Source organism: Pelecanus crispus, chromosome 3, assembly GCF_030463565.1.
Source record: "Pelecanus crispus isolate bPelCri1 chromosome 3, bPelCri1.pri, whole genome shotgun sequence".
NCBI classification, from domain to species: domain Eukaryota; kingdom Metazoa; phylum Chordata; class Aves; order Pelecaniformes; family Pelecanidae; genus Pelecanus; species Pelecanus crispus.
This window is the reverse complement of record NC_134645.1, coordinates 96703033-96718198: the sequence shown is the minus strand read 5'-3', so window position 1 is coordinate 96718198 and position 15166 is coordinate 96703033. Positions and strand designations below refer to the sequence as shown.

Below are 15166 nucleotides of genomic sequence, written 5' to 3'. Positions count from 1 at the left end.
GCAACATGTGTGATCTCCAATTATAGGAACAAGCTAAATGAGTGTGGTTTTCATCTAAGACTGTTCCTCTGAATCATTTGGCAGTAACTACAACAGCTTCCCACTGCAGAATAGGGCATTTTTAAGTAGCACACATTTCTGATAAACAGGCTGACTGAATTACTGTTCCCAGGCTGCGTTGCATAAGCCGCTGGTAGTCAACACAGCTCTTGCTGACGATGCAGGGAAAGCTGGCTGATCATATGGTACTGGCTGTCCCTATCATTACAGCTGCTTAATCATATTAAAAGACACTAAAATACCTTAAACATTTCCCTAGCATATGTTTCGCATGGATTCATTTTTGCAGCTGCCACTTCTGGGTGGTTATTCTGTCCCTAGCGTGGTAAGAGACAGTTCTCAACTATCCGCAGTATGTTCCACGGCAAAGTCCCTCTGATAGCACATGAACCACACTATAAAAACAATGGAAAGCTCTGGACCGTGAAAGTAGTCATGGTAGTTCATATTATTGATTCTTGTGATAACTATATATCTGTGATTTGTAGTCTCATGTACTGATTGACTTGTTCCTCAACACATTTTAACTCCATTCTAATTATACCTGTAGATTATGTGATTTTCAAGAAAACAGGCTGTATCCAAAGTTATTTTTGCTCCATAATAAGCATTCTATCTTGGATTTGAAAGGCGAAGAAAGAAAAAGGTAAGAATATATACTTATGCACTATAAATATAAATCTTCACCTAAAATCTTCACTGTTGTGCTTTGAAAATAAATTATTCTAATGGATTACTTTGGATTACTACAGAACTATCATTTAACATTGAATAACTATAGCATTTCAACATTAGTTACCGACTGTTCAGGGCCGTCCCCACTGATAGGCTGGTAAATGATCCTGTATCTCTGCACTCGACCACTGGCAGGATCCCACTTCACAGTCAAACTGTGTGAAGTTGCATTGTACACCTGAAGGTTTCGTGGGCCACTCTTTGGGGCTGAGAAGTATAATAAAGAAAAGAATACGTGTGTGTGCAATTCAAGCAAAAAGCAGGGACAAACACTTCATTTGTACTTTTAGGGCTGCATTTTTTGGGTAAAAAACTGGTTGGGTGGCCGAGCCCAGAGAGTAGTTGTAAATGGAGTTAAGTCCAGTTGGCAGCTGGTCACGAGTGGTGTTCCCCAGGGCTCTGTTTTGGGGCCAGTCTTGTTTAATATCTTTATCAGTCATCTGGATGAGGGGATTGAGTGCACCCTCAGTAAGTTTGCAGACACACCAAACTGGGTGGGAGTGTCGATCTGCTGGAGGGTAGGATGGCCCTGCAGAGGGACCTGGACAGGCTGGACCAATGAGCCGAGGCCAGCTGTATGAGGTTTAACAAGGCCAAGTGCCGGGTCCTGCACTTCGGGCACAACAACCCCATGCAACGCTACAGGCTTGGAGAAGAGTGGCTGGAAAGCTGCCTGGCCAAAAAGGACCTGGGGGTGTTGGTAGACAGCCGGCTGAACATGAGCCAGCAGTGTGCCCAGGTGGCCAAGAAGGCCAACAGCATCCTGGCTTGTATCAGGAATAGTGTGGCCAGCAGGACTAGGGAAGTGATTGTCCCCCTGTACTTCACACTGGTGAGGCTGCATCTCGAATACTGTGTCCAGTTTTGGGCCCCTCAATACAAGAAAGACATTGAGGTGCTGGAGCATGTTCAGAAAAGGGCAACAAGGCTGGTTAAGGGTCTAGAGCACAGGCCTTATGAGGAGCGACTGAGGGAACTGGGGTTGTTTAGCCTGGAGAAGAGGAGGCTGAGGGGAGACCTTATCGCTCTCTACAACTACCTGAAAGGAGGTTGTAGTGAGGTGGGTGTTGGTCTCTTCTCCCAAATAGTTAGCAATAGGACGAGATGAAATGGGCTTAAGCTGCACCAGGGGAGGTTTAGGTTGGAAATTATGAAAAAATTCTTTACGGAAAGGGTGGTCAAGAATTGGAACAGGCTGCCCAGAGAGGTGGTGGAGTCACCATCCCTGGAAGTGTTCAAAAAACGGGTAGATGTGGCACTTTGGGACATGGTTTAGTCTAGTCTACCCTTGACTGGCTTAGAGTAGACTTGGTAGTGTAGGTTGATGGTTGGACTGGATGATCTTAAAGGTCTTTTCCAACCTGAACGATTCTATGATTCTATGATTCTATGAATGCCTGACCAAGAGCAGAATGTATTAAGTACAAGACAACATAAACTGTAACGTTTGTAAAATAATAAACATGTGGTAATCTAATGTGTAGTATTCTTCCAAATACGCAACAATATTTATTAAATTATCTCAGCTTTTTAATGTCAACATTCCTCACAGTTTAGAAGAAGATAGCTATGAGTTTTCTTTAATAATACCATACCTGGAAATTCAGATTCTTACCTTGTGTGGTGACAGGTACCAAGGGTACTAGAAAAAAGTAGAAAGAGTTTTCAGAATTCTTGTATGTGTATGCCTTCTGATTTAATAACTTTGAATAAAAACATGCAGAAACTCTTAATTTACTTACATGTTCGTTCACTGCCAATGAGGTCATCACTTTCTGATTCATCAGGATAGATGGCCGTAACTGAGACATCATATAATGTATCTGGATTCAAATTTTCAAAGACCACACTATTCTCTTCCCCATTTAAGATAGTCTTGTAGAGAAATTTTTTTAAAAGTAAAAAAAAAAAAACAAAATAAATCAAAACAAACAAACCAAAACAAAGAGAGAGTGGGATATAACTGAGTAACTTTTTACACAGTAACATTACTACAAGTGGCTGTAACTATGTGTTCTACACCTTCTCCCTGAATTTCCATTGAGCACAATAGGAGGGCTTGCAAGTTATAGGCCATTTATTAATTACATTTCTGATTTTAAAAATATACCCTCTGAGTGACCCACAAAATCTTATGGCGACTAGCTATTCCTACCTCCTGTTTTTCTGGTCTTCCATAGGGTCCCCAGGTTATTCTATAGAGAGAGACATCTGGAGCTCCATGATCCCAAGTTCCTCTGAAACTATTTGTGGTTACATCTGTGATCCTGAGATTGACTGGTGCTGGCACAGGCTCTATTATGAGAAAAGGAAAAGTATTCCATAAAATGTAACTACAAAATAAATACAGTTAAACCAAGGAATTACTCAGACAAAGAATTTAGAAGATTACATAGAAGATTCATCTCTCAGTTACCATGCTTCTAATGACTACAATAAAATGCTGTAGTATAACCCAGCCAACCTACACTAAGCAAATTGTCCTTCATAAGGTCACATCACCAGGTCATCACCAGATAGAACAGACATAGCTCTATGGACCTCAGTAGAGGTCACAACTCACATGCCTACTCACAACAACTGAAGTCCTAGCTCTTACATTTCGGAGTTAGAAGGAGCGATTATGAACTCCCACACACAGAGGTCAAGCTCCTGCATGAGTTTCTCTCAGATATTAAAATTAAAACCACAGCTATAGAAGAAAGGCTAGCACAAAAGAAAGCAAAAAATCTCACAAACATTTTTAAATACACCAGGCTACAAAATGAAAAATTCAGAAGGAAAAAAAGAGAGAGAGCACATGCATGTTTTTTCTCTTTTTTTCACATCAGAGTGAGGGGCAGTGATAAGGTACCATTGCTCATATCTATTCTAGCTCTTCTGGTTAGCTGTCTTCTTAAATCATAAGCCTAAATCAGAATGTGGGCTTCCCTGATATCAGCTTTCTCATTTCAGTTTCTCACCTCTCTTTTATGGAGAACAGCTCTTATCATTTGTGCAACACCATTTCCTTGCCTCCATTTGTTGCGATTACTCAAATTCTAGCTTTATGATTTTTTAAAAATACAGGCTGGTTTAGCATTCCATGGTACAAAAACTCTCTTGGATCAGAAGCAAGATCATGTCTCTCTAATCCTCTAGCATATGCCCCAGTTTCCTACTCACTTTCCTGGATTCCTGCATAGACTTACATAGACTTTCCTCTGCCCTCATATTTTCTCACTGATTCTATCCCTACACTTCTCCTTCAGCCTCTAAACACAAATAATTTTCTTCCAGTTGCTGGTCTGTCACCTCTCTGCAGACTGCAGGCTCAGTGCTTACTGCAGTAAGACACTGAACTCATCTAAGATTCCCAGGGATTACTGTATTGCAAATAATGCTATAAATGCAATTAAAATATTTCCAGATGGAATCGCAGTTCCACCTAAACTCAGAAATATGTTGCAACACCCACAACGTAAATAGAACATAAGGCAAAAATAACCACTAGAAGGTTTATTAGGAAAACTTACGAGTGACAGCTTCTGCATTTATTGGTAGGGATTCCCCTTCATCATATACAGCAACAACTTTTACATTATAAAGTGTTTGGGAGGAAAGGTCAGAGAGAGTAGTGCTGGTTTTGAGTCTGTCGATTTCCACCTAAGAATAAAAATAGTGACTTAAGAATTGTAAATTGCTCTAATTCTGGCTCTGCATTTGATTAAATGGCAGAAATTCCTGTACTGAAAAACAGAAAAGTATTCCACACTAAATTTTGCCATTTACCCCTAAATTTACACCTGAATATTGAGTGCTATCTACTAACTCCCTTGCAAAGCATATTGTCTCAGATACTAGTACTACTTTTGGATCTCTCACTGCTTCATTCTTTTGGAAACGAGGAAGTAAACTGCCTCTCCAGAAAATTCTCATTCCCTTACAAAAACACATTTAATCCTCCAAAAGCGGATTCATGCCTAGCAGTGCAATTATGGAAAGCTTGCACATAACTCAAACACATCTCTAACAATGCTTGCACGTGTTCTGAGAGTAGGCAAAGGGGCTAACAAACCTTTATTCCACAATCTTGTCCTCCTAATTGTAAGCCATTCTTAGAGCTTGGCTAGATAACACTTAGACAGACAGTAGAAATCATTATTTATCAAAGCACAGGAAAATTCTCCAGGCAGTTTGTGGATTTTCCCTCTCTGGAGGAGGAGGAACAGGGGAGTACACAATGAAATCTATCTTGTGTTCATTCAGTTTCCAAGAAATCAGTACCCTTTCCTGACTGCAGCCACCATGGACTGATATCTTTATTCTCAATGGTGGCTTATAATACTACTTTTACTATTATTTTAGTAATGTAGCTCCTCAAAATAAAACTGTTTTCTAGTACTTTCAAAAATGTTCCTGTCATTTACCTCCTTTACATCAGCTTCATCAGCTATTTTGTATCTTAGGATATATTTTCGAACTTTCCCTGGGGCAGGATCCCAAAGGACATTCATGCTGCTGTGAGTAACATCTTGAATTGTTAAGCCTCTGGGTCCAGGCAAAGGTACTGTAAAAATAATGACAGTAGTGAGTGAAAATGCTATTCATGACAGAGGTATAGGTCTCTCACAGAAGGAACTAAATTCTTTTCATGCATTTCATTTAAATAGAGGCAATAACTTTCTGGGAAGTTCATTGCTCTGGCCATTAGATGAGACAGCTTAGGAATTTATTGTCCCAGCAATGAGCAAAATAGCTGGAAACTACGGTAGCTTCACCTTTGTAAATTATGAGCACAATACTTTTAGAAGTATCAGTGCTTAAGATCATAACTTTTGGTGACAACAGCCACCCTTCATGTACAGTTAAGGGTTTAATATTTTTTAAGAACATACAAATAACCATACTGCATGCATCTAGCCCAGAAACATGCCTCTGCCAATAGGAAGTGTTTAAGGAAAGATGTTTAAGGAAAAGTATAAAAAAGAAAGCTGTGTTTAGATCAATTTTTTCTTGATATGGCATGTTTCCTTAGCATTTTCTACACTTAAGAGAATATGTCTGAGTTAATGCAAGCAAAACTGAGACCTTTTAAAAACACTATAACCTCAAGTTTGTCAAGCCAACTTCCTTCATTATTCAAGGAAAAAACTCTTTTTGTCTCTTTTAATAGTTGGTCCCTTTTCATTGAAATTGCGTTTAAGATCTTTTGGACATGTATGAGTGTTAGAAAATGCAAGAAACATGGAAAAGATGATCTTCTAAACAAAACAGAATATATAAAAACTGTTGCATGAAATAAAATTAAATGTTGCTGAAGCAATAACAAAGCAAAAATCAAAATGTACATACATGTCACTTCCTGGGTGGTGAGTGGGTCACTGGTGATATCACCAAACAATACGTAAGCTGTTAAAGTGTACTCAGTATTGGGGATGAGATCTACCAGCTGCACCTCATTCACTGATGGTCCAACACGCATCTGCACATGAAAAATAACACACCATGTTTAAAAACTGAAGAAAGCAATGGCAGAAAAGCAAGCAATGATTTAACTTCAAGGGAATTTTGTTTGTGAGATTCACAGTATATTTACAGCTTCCTGACTGATGTCATTGTATACAATATCCCAGCAAGTTCACTGCACTTCAAGAAGTACATGCCAGTCTCTTTTGACTATTATGATAGACCAAGAAAATCTATTAGTTTTTCTTAATTTATTTTTGGTAGAGTACAGGAAGTGAAGACAAATTCTCTTACCTCTTTCTCTGTGGTTGGGATTGTGGCATTCACGGGTTCATACGTTAACAAATAACCAGTAGCTCCATTGAGAGGTTCCCATCTCACTCGCATGGAAGTTGATCCAATGTCATAAACATTCAAGTTTCTAACTGAAGAGATTGGCACTGTCAAATAAAAAATACATATTAATTTATTTCCTTCACCTTCTTCACCTTTCATATTTCACATCACAGGTAGTACACTGGGAATATTGCACATGGGTATTAGGGTACATTATGGGTAGTAGAAAGGTGATCTGCAAGTAGTGGTATTTTAAGTGGTGCTTAGTTTAAGAAAGAGGTAATAGTTGTCACAATTTGAATGTGCTACAGATTTGCTATACACACAGCTAAACTATCTTACAAGTTTGCACTGGAATACTTGAATATTCTAAAAAGCAACATTAACTCACATGAATGCTCTAATATGAAATGACATGAATGGTTTGGGATCTGTACTTGTAAAAAGATATTTTCTGCTTTCTTCTTGTTTTCTATATTTCTCCAATTATTAAATAAACATCAAAAATTACCACAGACTTCATAAAAACCATGTACATACTTTAAGGATTTATGACAAGCCTAATACAAAACAATCAAAGAAGTGAAATGAACACCTAACATTCAATATTCTTAAAGAGGCAGGAAAGTCACCCTATGTTGCACTCAGCATAAATATACCTAAAATCAATCATATAGACAGCTAATAGTAGAAACATGGCTCAGTTATTTCTCATAGAAGTGACATAATTGTGTTGAACTGGCTTTTTGCTAATCTTATAAAATTAGAATGAATGTCTATAGTATTCTGGCTGATAGTCACAGGAATTAATTATCTAGCATGAATATGAAGGAGTATGTGTTTGTATATGATCAGATTTCAGGAATTTATAAAGTCTGTCTTGTAATTCGTGTCTGTTGCTCTAGTCTTGTACAGCCATGCTTTATGAGCCTGGAAAGAAGCTGGGACAAACATTTTTTACCACACTGCAGTTTCACTTTGCTGAAGTTTTCCAGCCAAGACCTAAACAACCAGCATAACACAACACAATTTGGTCATTCAAATTAAAAATTTTGCTTCCTCTAAGAAGAAAGCCCATACTGCTAGAAGTTCTACTGGACAGTTCCCCAGACGCCAAACCAGCTGTTAACACGTTATTCAAGTTCCATTTCTAACTTACAAGTTGTTTCCCTGCCGATTAGAGGTTCACTGCTTTCATCTTCTACCACAGAAAACACATTAACAATATATTCTGTTTCGGGTTTCAGATCTTTCAGAACTGTCGTTGTTTCCATCCTGCTTACATAAAACTACATAAAAGAGAAGCAATGTTAACCACTGTACAACAAATGCATTTGTAATCTTATCTCTAAGAAAAAAAATCATTCCTTGTGAAGCTCTTCAGAAATCAATGGTATGGAACTAAAAATAAGTATGGTCTTAATCTCCTATGTATTTTGTCTGCCAGTATACCATTGTTTTTGCAAAGCAAGCTGTAGGGAAACCTCAGACAGACACTTGTTTTCAACAGAGTTGGATATATCTAGCAGCACTCACTGTGCATCCTGCTTTCATACATGGTTTACACCTTTGTATTACTCAGCAACATAAAGAAAGTGCCAGGGATATATGTTACCACTTTGGAAAAAGGTTTTAAATGCCCAGGATAATCCAGATGGTTACAGCACATGGCATTAGCAACACCTCGCAGAATAGAAATGCCAGCGAGTAGTCAAGCTGTAAAGCCAGTGTGCACTGGAATGACTGCTCCAACCTTAATCAAAGGCCAAATCCTGAGGTCATGATTTACTAAGACTAAATTCTCCATGAGTCAAATCTGAGTTAAGATTTAGAAACCACATTCACGATGGGAAGTTCAGAGTTGGGTACAAAGAGGTGCCTAACTTCATTCTCCTAAATACTATTCTGGCTGGTTGAAGAGAGTGATGAGCAATTCAGGTTGTCTAGAATCAAGGGTTGCTGGTTACTGGCTCTCTGTGTAGAGAAGTAATAACCACAAGATGAGTTTAACCCTGTACATTAAACAGTTTGGAGGACGTGTTTAGGCATAGATTCAAAGTGCCAGCATACAATGTTAATCTAAGCACTACATCACAACCTCTTTCACCCACTGTCTTTTTTTCTATTAACAAGAAACTGAACTAACAGGACAGTGAGCTTACCTATGAGTATGCTCAGAAAATTTCTACTACAGTCTTATTTAAACTAATATATGACAGCAGAATATGAAGAGAAAGGAATCACTAGAAATACCAGTCAACTGTTTTTAAGAAATACTTTTTACTCCTGGATTCATGATTTTAAAACACCCAAAGTCATCTTTATGCTCCTACTTTTTGTAATTTTGTGTATCATTTACCAAGGCATGATATTCTTGACCTTGAGAGCCTTTTTTCATTTACTGTTCTACCATACACAGCACAAACTTCAGAATGACGTTACTGTGATGTGGAAGTCCAAGGTTATTATGGGCAATGTCAGAGATGAACATACTACTGGAAGTACTAACCTGTTGAGGGCTACCTCCAGAGGTAGGGTAATATTCAACTCTGTATCTATCAACACTTTCAGGAGGTGGATTCCATCTCAGTCTGAAAGAACGAGGTGTCACTTCTGAAATAACTAGGTTAGAGGGAGGTGGCAAATCACCTACAAATGGAAGCAAATTAAAAAAATATTAATTTATCTTATATCATCAGGAATAAGAAACATGAGACAAAAAAAATTGCTTAGGGAAAAAAAAAAAACACTTTAGGTACTTGTTTATGTTCCTGTTTCCTCAGGAATTCTTAAAACAACTGTGTGAAGAGATAGCTCACCATCACACCCTCAAGACCAAACAAGCTCCCTATCATTCCTATTCCACATTCAACACTAGTGTTTTGCTGGAGAACCATCAGCTAACTTTACTGTTTTTCTATGCCAGGCTTTTGGGCTCTCAGACATTAATACTTGAGCAGGGCTGCTGAAATCTTCATTATTGTATGTGTATCATCAAAGAACCCACCGCAATGAGCAAAAAGGTGACACACTGAGCAACATACTTCCTGATTCTGGAAGAAAAGAAGGCATGTCCAGCCATGTCATGCTGTGTTAAGTATAATACAGTCATTGTTGAAAGAAAAGGAAGAACCCCTGCAGGGTAGTCCAGGTGGTCTGTACAACTTCCTCACACCAGCAGCTGAAAAAACAGCCCAGGGCTACACAGTGTTCCCAGTAAGTAATAAAAAGGAATTAGCAGTGCAAGCACGTAAATGGAAAAAGGATGAATTAGATTGAAAGTGTGATGTACCTGGACCTTTCACACTGTTACACAGATTTGTGGTCACATCATCAACAATGCTAGCCAGGAAGGAGAAATCTGCAACATTGTAAGCATGGATGTCATCTGGATCCGTTGCAATCTGCTTCAATTCATTTTCATCTGCATTTTTAATACCTTGCAGAGAAGACATGAAAACAAAACTTGTTAGAAATGACGGCCATGAAACACAACGCCATGAACTTAAGTCCCTAAACACATTCTTTGAATACCCTTTTAGGTACTTATGCATGTTGTCACTTCCCTGTGCATTTAGCAAATGGGCAGGAGGCGGTTGGCACAGGCCACTTCTTCATATAGTACTTACCAATTGCATAAAGTTCCACTCCCTCATCTCTGAGTCTTCTTGAAGGGGTGACTACATCATCTTGTGATTTGCCATCAGTGATGAGAACACCAATTTTGCGAGCTCTGGGCCTTAAGCCTGCATCTTGTTTGAAGTTGTTTTTTAAGATGAAATCCAAGGCCATTCCTAGCATGATACAAAGAAGGTAGCCATCAATATAAACTATTTCCACATGGTAATCATGGCAAAGGAGAGTATTTCATCCTAGTGATTTCACTCTGACAACATCTTTCCACAATTTATTTCCTTGTGGAAGCACTCAGAATCTAGTTGCAGCCTACCATCTAGACTTACCAGCAACTGATACTATTCAGACCTTTTCAAAGTCTCTAATCTCTTATCTTTTATTCATCACCCTTCTATCTGATTTCCTCTAGCCTCCCTTCTAGGTCTGCACCTTGTCTTCATCCCAACCCTCATATGAAACTGCCTTTTCTTCTTCTCATATGTTCAACAGTAACCCAAGCTCTTCATCATCCAAGCTCTCCTCCATCACTTTTCGCCAGGTTTCCACTGAATTTATATGTCTACACACTATGCCTGTTCTCTTCCAAACATACTGAATTGAACTGTAAGACCCCTTCATCATGGACAAATTTGAGCTCACTGAACAATACTGGGGTCAGCTACTAGAATTATTTTTATTGGATCTTAAGGAAAATCCTGGCAGTGTGACATACCTGTTAGAGTATTGCCTCCTTTGTATGGTAAGTTGGCTACAGCCTCTAACAAAGCCTGTTTGGTTCGGTAAGCATTGAGATTCCACTCTGTCCTGGGATCTCCACTATACTGTGCAAGACCTGGAAAAAAACCCATCATTACTCAGTTATTATGTGGCTGTGTAGCAGTTACACCTCATTTTCCCTCCAACATATGAGGACTTACCAATCTGTACTTTGTCTGGACCAATATCAAAAACTTCAACAATACGGGCAATGAAGTTCCTGATGGTTTTAAAATTTGGCCGCCCAATGCTCCATGAGCCATCCACCAGCAGCACAATATCAGCTTCTGCTCTGGTTCTACATTCTAAACCTGCCAGAAAAATATAACCTTAGCATGATACCTTTCAACCAGAAAATATACCCTTAGCATGATAGCTTTCTTTCCCTATCCTTTTATATGACATATGTCATGAGTTAGCTTCCAAAATAGCTCTAGTTTTATTCACTGGCACTCTGTCAAGTATGACCTATTTGCAAACGTTATTCACACTAGTCACTGGTTCCATGGCAAAAGCTGTACAAATTTCTTCATGTATGTTTCCTTTTATAAACAAGCCTTCACAAGTGTCAAGGCCAGTGCTCTTCTCTGTTGTCATGTCATTATCTATTTCAGTCTTTAAAGATGGTTGATAAGTTGATTTCAGAGGTTTTGTAAAAGACTACTAAGCTAACCACTGACATGGCAGTGAGCATTATCAGATTATCCAAATTTACCGTATTTTAGTCTGTCATGGTTGCCTAAACTACTGCTTAGTTTTGAACTATGTAATAGTGAAATTAATAGCATATCTTACAACCACTTTCCAATACATAGCATTTCTGAATTTTCAGGGGAAAAAGACATAGTAATACAGGTAGTATAGAAGTTTGCACATACAGGAAAGAAAGAACAAAATTTAAAGAAGATACACAAACATAAACACTGGTCAAGAGATAGAGTGGGACAAGAACAAACATTTATATAAAGCTGCAATGTTCTGAAAAGGTAGGAAGCTTTTTCAGATATCTTCAGTTTACAAATTCCAGAATAAAATACGCATCATACTGTTTTCATCACAAGGAAAATCACAAAATATTTGTACAAAACAGACAGACATAATGATTTTATCTTCAGCCATTTTAAAAAAAAAAAAAAATCCTTGCTCTCTCTCTCTTTTCCTGTAGATTGTGTTACCAGCTGCAAATTTTCTGGCTTCTTGCCATCAGAGCTTCTGGTCTTTATATGGAAGAAATCCCATTGAGAAAAATCAGCCACACTCATCACAGTTGAAAGATATTGTGATTTCATATGTGTTCCACATAATTGATCCAACACTGTAGACTCATGAATATAACTACTCCATGTACCTGGGAGTTAAAAGCATGATCCTCTTCTGCATAGAAAATATAGATCTAGTCTTTAGTCAGGACAATAAAACCAGTTGGAAGTAGGGTTTAAGTAAAACCATGTTAGTTCAAAAAATTGCATGCATAACCTTAATATGGAAGTTAAAGTTAGCTTCATGTACAATATAAAAGTTAAACTATTTTGACTTTTATTTTTCTTCCAACTACCATAGTTCCCCACATGGAAAATTCTAGCAAACGCACCAGACCTAGGGTGATTTTTTTTCCCCTATTAATAAATAATGTACTATTACATTTACAGTCCCAGATATTAAATTCATTTTTCACATTAACCATGACTCAAATCCATGCATCAGTAAAACTAATTAGCTTAAAGAATATAACACTGAAGACAGAAATGACAACTGCCGTAATAAAAAAACCCAAACCACTCTTGGTGTAATTATTTTTCTGCCAGACTTATTACAGCTTTTCTCTAATGTCACTGATGGCCTGTTACATAATTATTCTCAGTTTTACCCTCTCATATTAGACAGAGTGGGACAGGAATTAATTAAGAAGTTTCTAAAAATGTTGTCAATAAAGTTACGAGGTGAGTACTTTTTTACATAGCCCAGCGTGGAAACAAGGTATCAAAGAGGTTAAGCAAAAAGAACATAAAGTCAACTGTCAGAAAGAGGTTTTTTTCTTTATTTAACTCTGAAAGGCCTTTGCAGTTAGGTTCTTTCTCCACACCAAACCCCCTCTGATGGTCATGTAAGCCTTGAAATGGCAGAGGAGAAAAGTCTTTACTTCTACATGTATACTTGGCTATTAAGAAGCAAAGACCTGCTTCTTTACGCTTTCCATAAAGGAGGACTGAGCCCTGAAACTCTCTTTATCCAGTACTAACTGAGGGTATGGTGGGCACAATTATTAGCATGTAGAGGCCCATTAACCACACCAAGAGAGCTGCTATCATAACATTCATAGAAATTTTGACTGGAAAGTTTAGCTACACAGGGAGAAACTCCCAAACAGATACTGGAGACCACTCAGCAATTTCATTTCTGGACTAAGTCTCCTCCTTTTATAGTACAAAAAAAAAAAAAAAAAAAAAAGACTAAATAATTATTACATTACATAGAAACTTAAATAATACACAATAACACTGGGACATTCCCAACTATCAGATCTTTGTCTGTTATACCATTTTAGTCTTAAAAGGAAAAGTCACCATATAAGGACAAGCACAGGGCTAAATATCTGCTTAAAATTCTTTGTTCTACTCCTGTGAACACCCCTGTAGATGAGCCATGATCTCTGTTCAAGAATTTGACCATATGTTATTTAACACAGATGTGGATGGCTTGAAAATGCAATGCAGATGGCTTTGAGTAATCAGCAAAACATGGGTTGCCTGAGTTATCATCTTTGTAAGATCATCTAAAGGGTGCAGAGGACTAGAATCGTGAACTGGGACATACTTAGTGGTCATTTCAGACCACAGGTTATGTCATCAGGGTAGGGAGTATACTGAATCCTGTAAATAAATATTTATGTGCATTAGAAAAACAATAAGAAAACACTGGTAAACTTTTGGTCTTTTTTTATCCAAAAGCCTAGGCTGCCTTTTCTTCAATTCAGTCATGTTTACCTCTAGATAAAAATGGCTCCGAAGTAGTATCTGAAAGGGTGGTCATCTCTTGTCCAACCAGGGGGCTGCTCTCTCCTCCTTCAAACATTCCAAAAACATTTACCTTATAGGTAGTTCCTGCCCTGCAATAGTTAAACAAAAGTACTGTAACTGAAGTCACTTGCTAGCTAAATGCTGACACTTCACTTATGAAATCCTCACAGAAAAAAATCCCCCATGAGAAAGACGACACTAAAACATGAAGCCCAAAGACTAGCTCTTTCACGAGACAGTGAGGTTTTGACAATTTAAAAACTGATTCTAGATTCTATACTTAAATTTATAGCCCTCTTCATTCAAGTAATTTAAGACTAATAAAGAATAATAACATAATTAATTAATAATCCTATTTTTAATATATTTAGTATATTTGCATAACAGATTTTGACATGGTCTGAAGCCTACTGAATCCGGGCCTCTGAGAAAATAAATCAAGAACTAAACTAGGCTTTTTTTGACATGAGGTAAGGAACTTTTGGGAGGAAACTTTAGAAATCCCAACTTTCTCCAGTGTCCCATTAGCTTTCTCATACGTGAAATGTAGAACACAGCCTCTGCCCACATCTTTGCCTCCTTCAGTTCCTGTGAGAACACGACAAGTGATGTGAATAATCTCAGAAAGAGCCCTGCCAGGTGCCTTTCAGAAACTGCATAACAAGATCCTCATAGCTTACTGACAAAATTACTTACTTTCTTACAGTAGATTTTGCCAGGCATTTCAATCCCAGGTCATGGTTAAACAAACCCCTAAGCTAAAGTTATTTCTAAAAAAAGAAAAATACATGAGTTATTGTCCATACCTAAGCTCCTCCAATACCACTGTGCTGTCATATGGCCCCACTATTAATTCTCCAAGACTCCTGTCATCTTCAGTAGGGTGGAAAGTTACTTTGTACCCCTTCACTCGCCCTGGGGCTGGCTCCCAGGTTACTCGGAAACTTGACATAGTTGAATCAGAAGTTCTCAGATTTCGAGGTGGCTTAAAGGGAGAGGCTGCAAGGATGGAAATAAAGGATTTAAATCAGGTCTGGTTATGGAAAAATATCAACAAGTATGCTTTTATGTAAAAATCTATATGCAAATCCAGTATTAGTGGCAGCCCTAAACTCTTTGTGCCTTTTCTTTGACATAAAGACAAGTATCAAGAGGTGAAATGTGAGATGCACTTCATC

The 15166-nt window shown here is 38.1% G+C and overlaps 1 protein-coding gene across 1 annotated transcript in view; it reads right to left on the bottom strand.

The window, feature by feature from the left end:
• The window catches only part of COL12A1 (collagen type XII alpha 1 chain), a 104688-nt gene that overhangs the window by 49392 nt on the left and 40130 nt on the right, over nt 1–15166 (bottom strand). The window contains exons 15-30 of the mRNA XM_075708470.1: nt 14795–14987; nt 13956–14077; nt 11133–11282; nt 10928–11047; nt 10209–10373; nt 9872–10018; nt 9089–9228; nt 7739–7868; nt 6538–6683; nt 6130–6259; nt 5205–5344; nt 4311–4440; nt 2951–3090; nt 2538–2670; nt 2411–2437; nt 860–1002 (exon numbers count right to left, since the gene is read on the bottom strand). Coding sequence (XP_075564585.1) covers nt 860–1002; nt 2411–2437; nt 2538–2670; nt 2951–3090; nt 4311–4440; nt 5205–5344; nt 6130–6259; nt 6538–6683; nt 7739–7868; nt 9089–9228; nt 9872–10018; nt 10209–10373; nt 10928–11047; nt 11133–11282; nt 13956–14077; nt 14795–14987 — 2156 coding nt within the window. The remainder of the gene's footprint in view (nt 1–859; nt 1003–2410; nt 2438–2537; nt 2671–2950; nt 3091–4310; nt 4441–5204; nt 5345–6129; nt 6260–6537; nt 6684–7738; nt 7869–9088; nt 9229–9871; nt 10019–10208; nt 10374–10927; nt 11048–11132; nt 11283–13955; nt 14078–14794; nt 14988–15166) is intronic.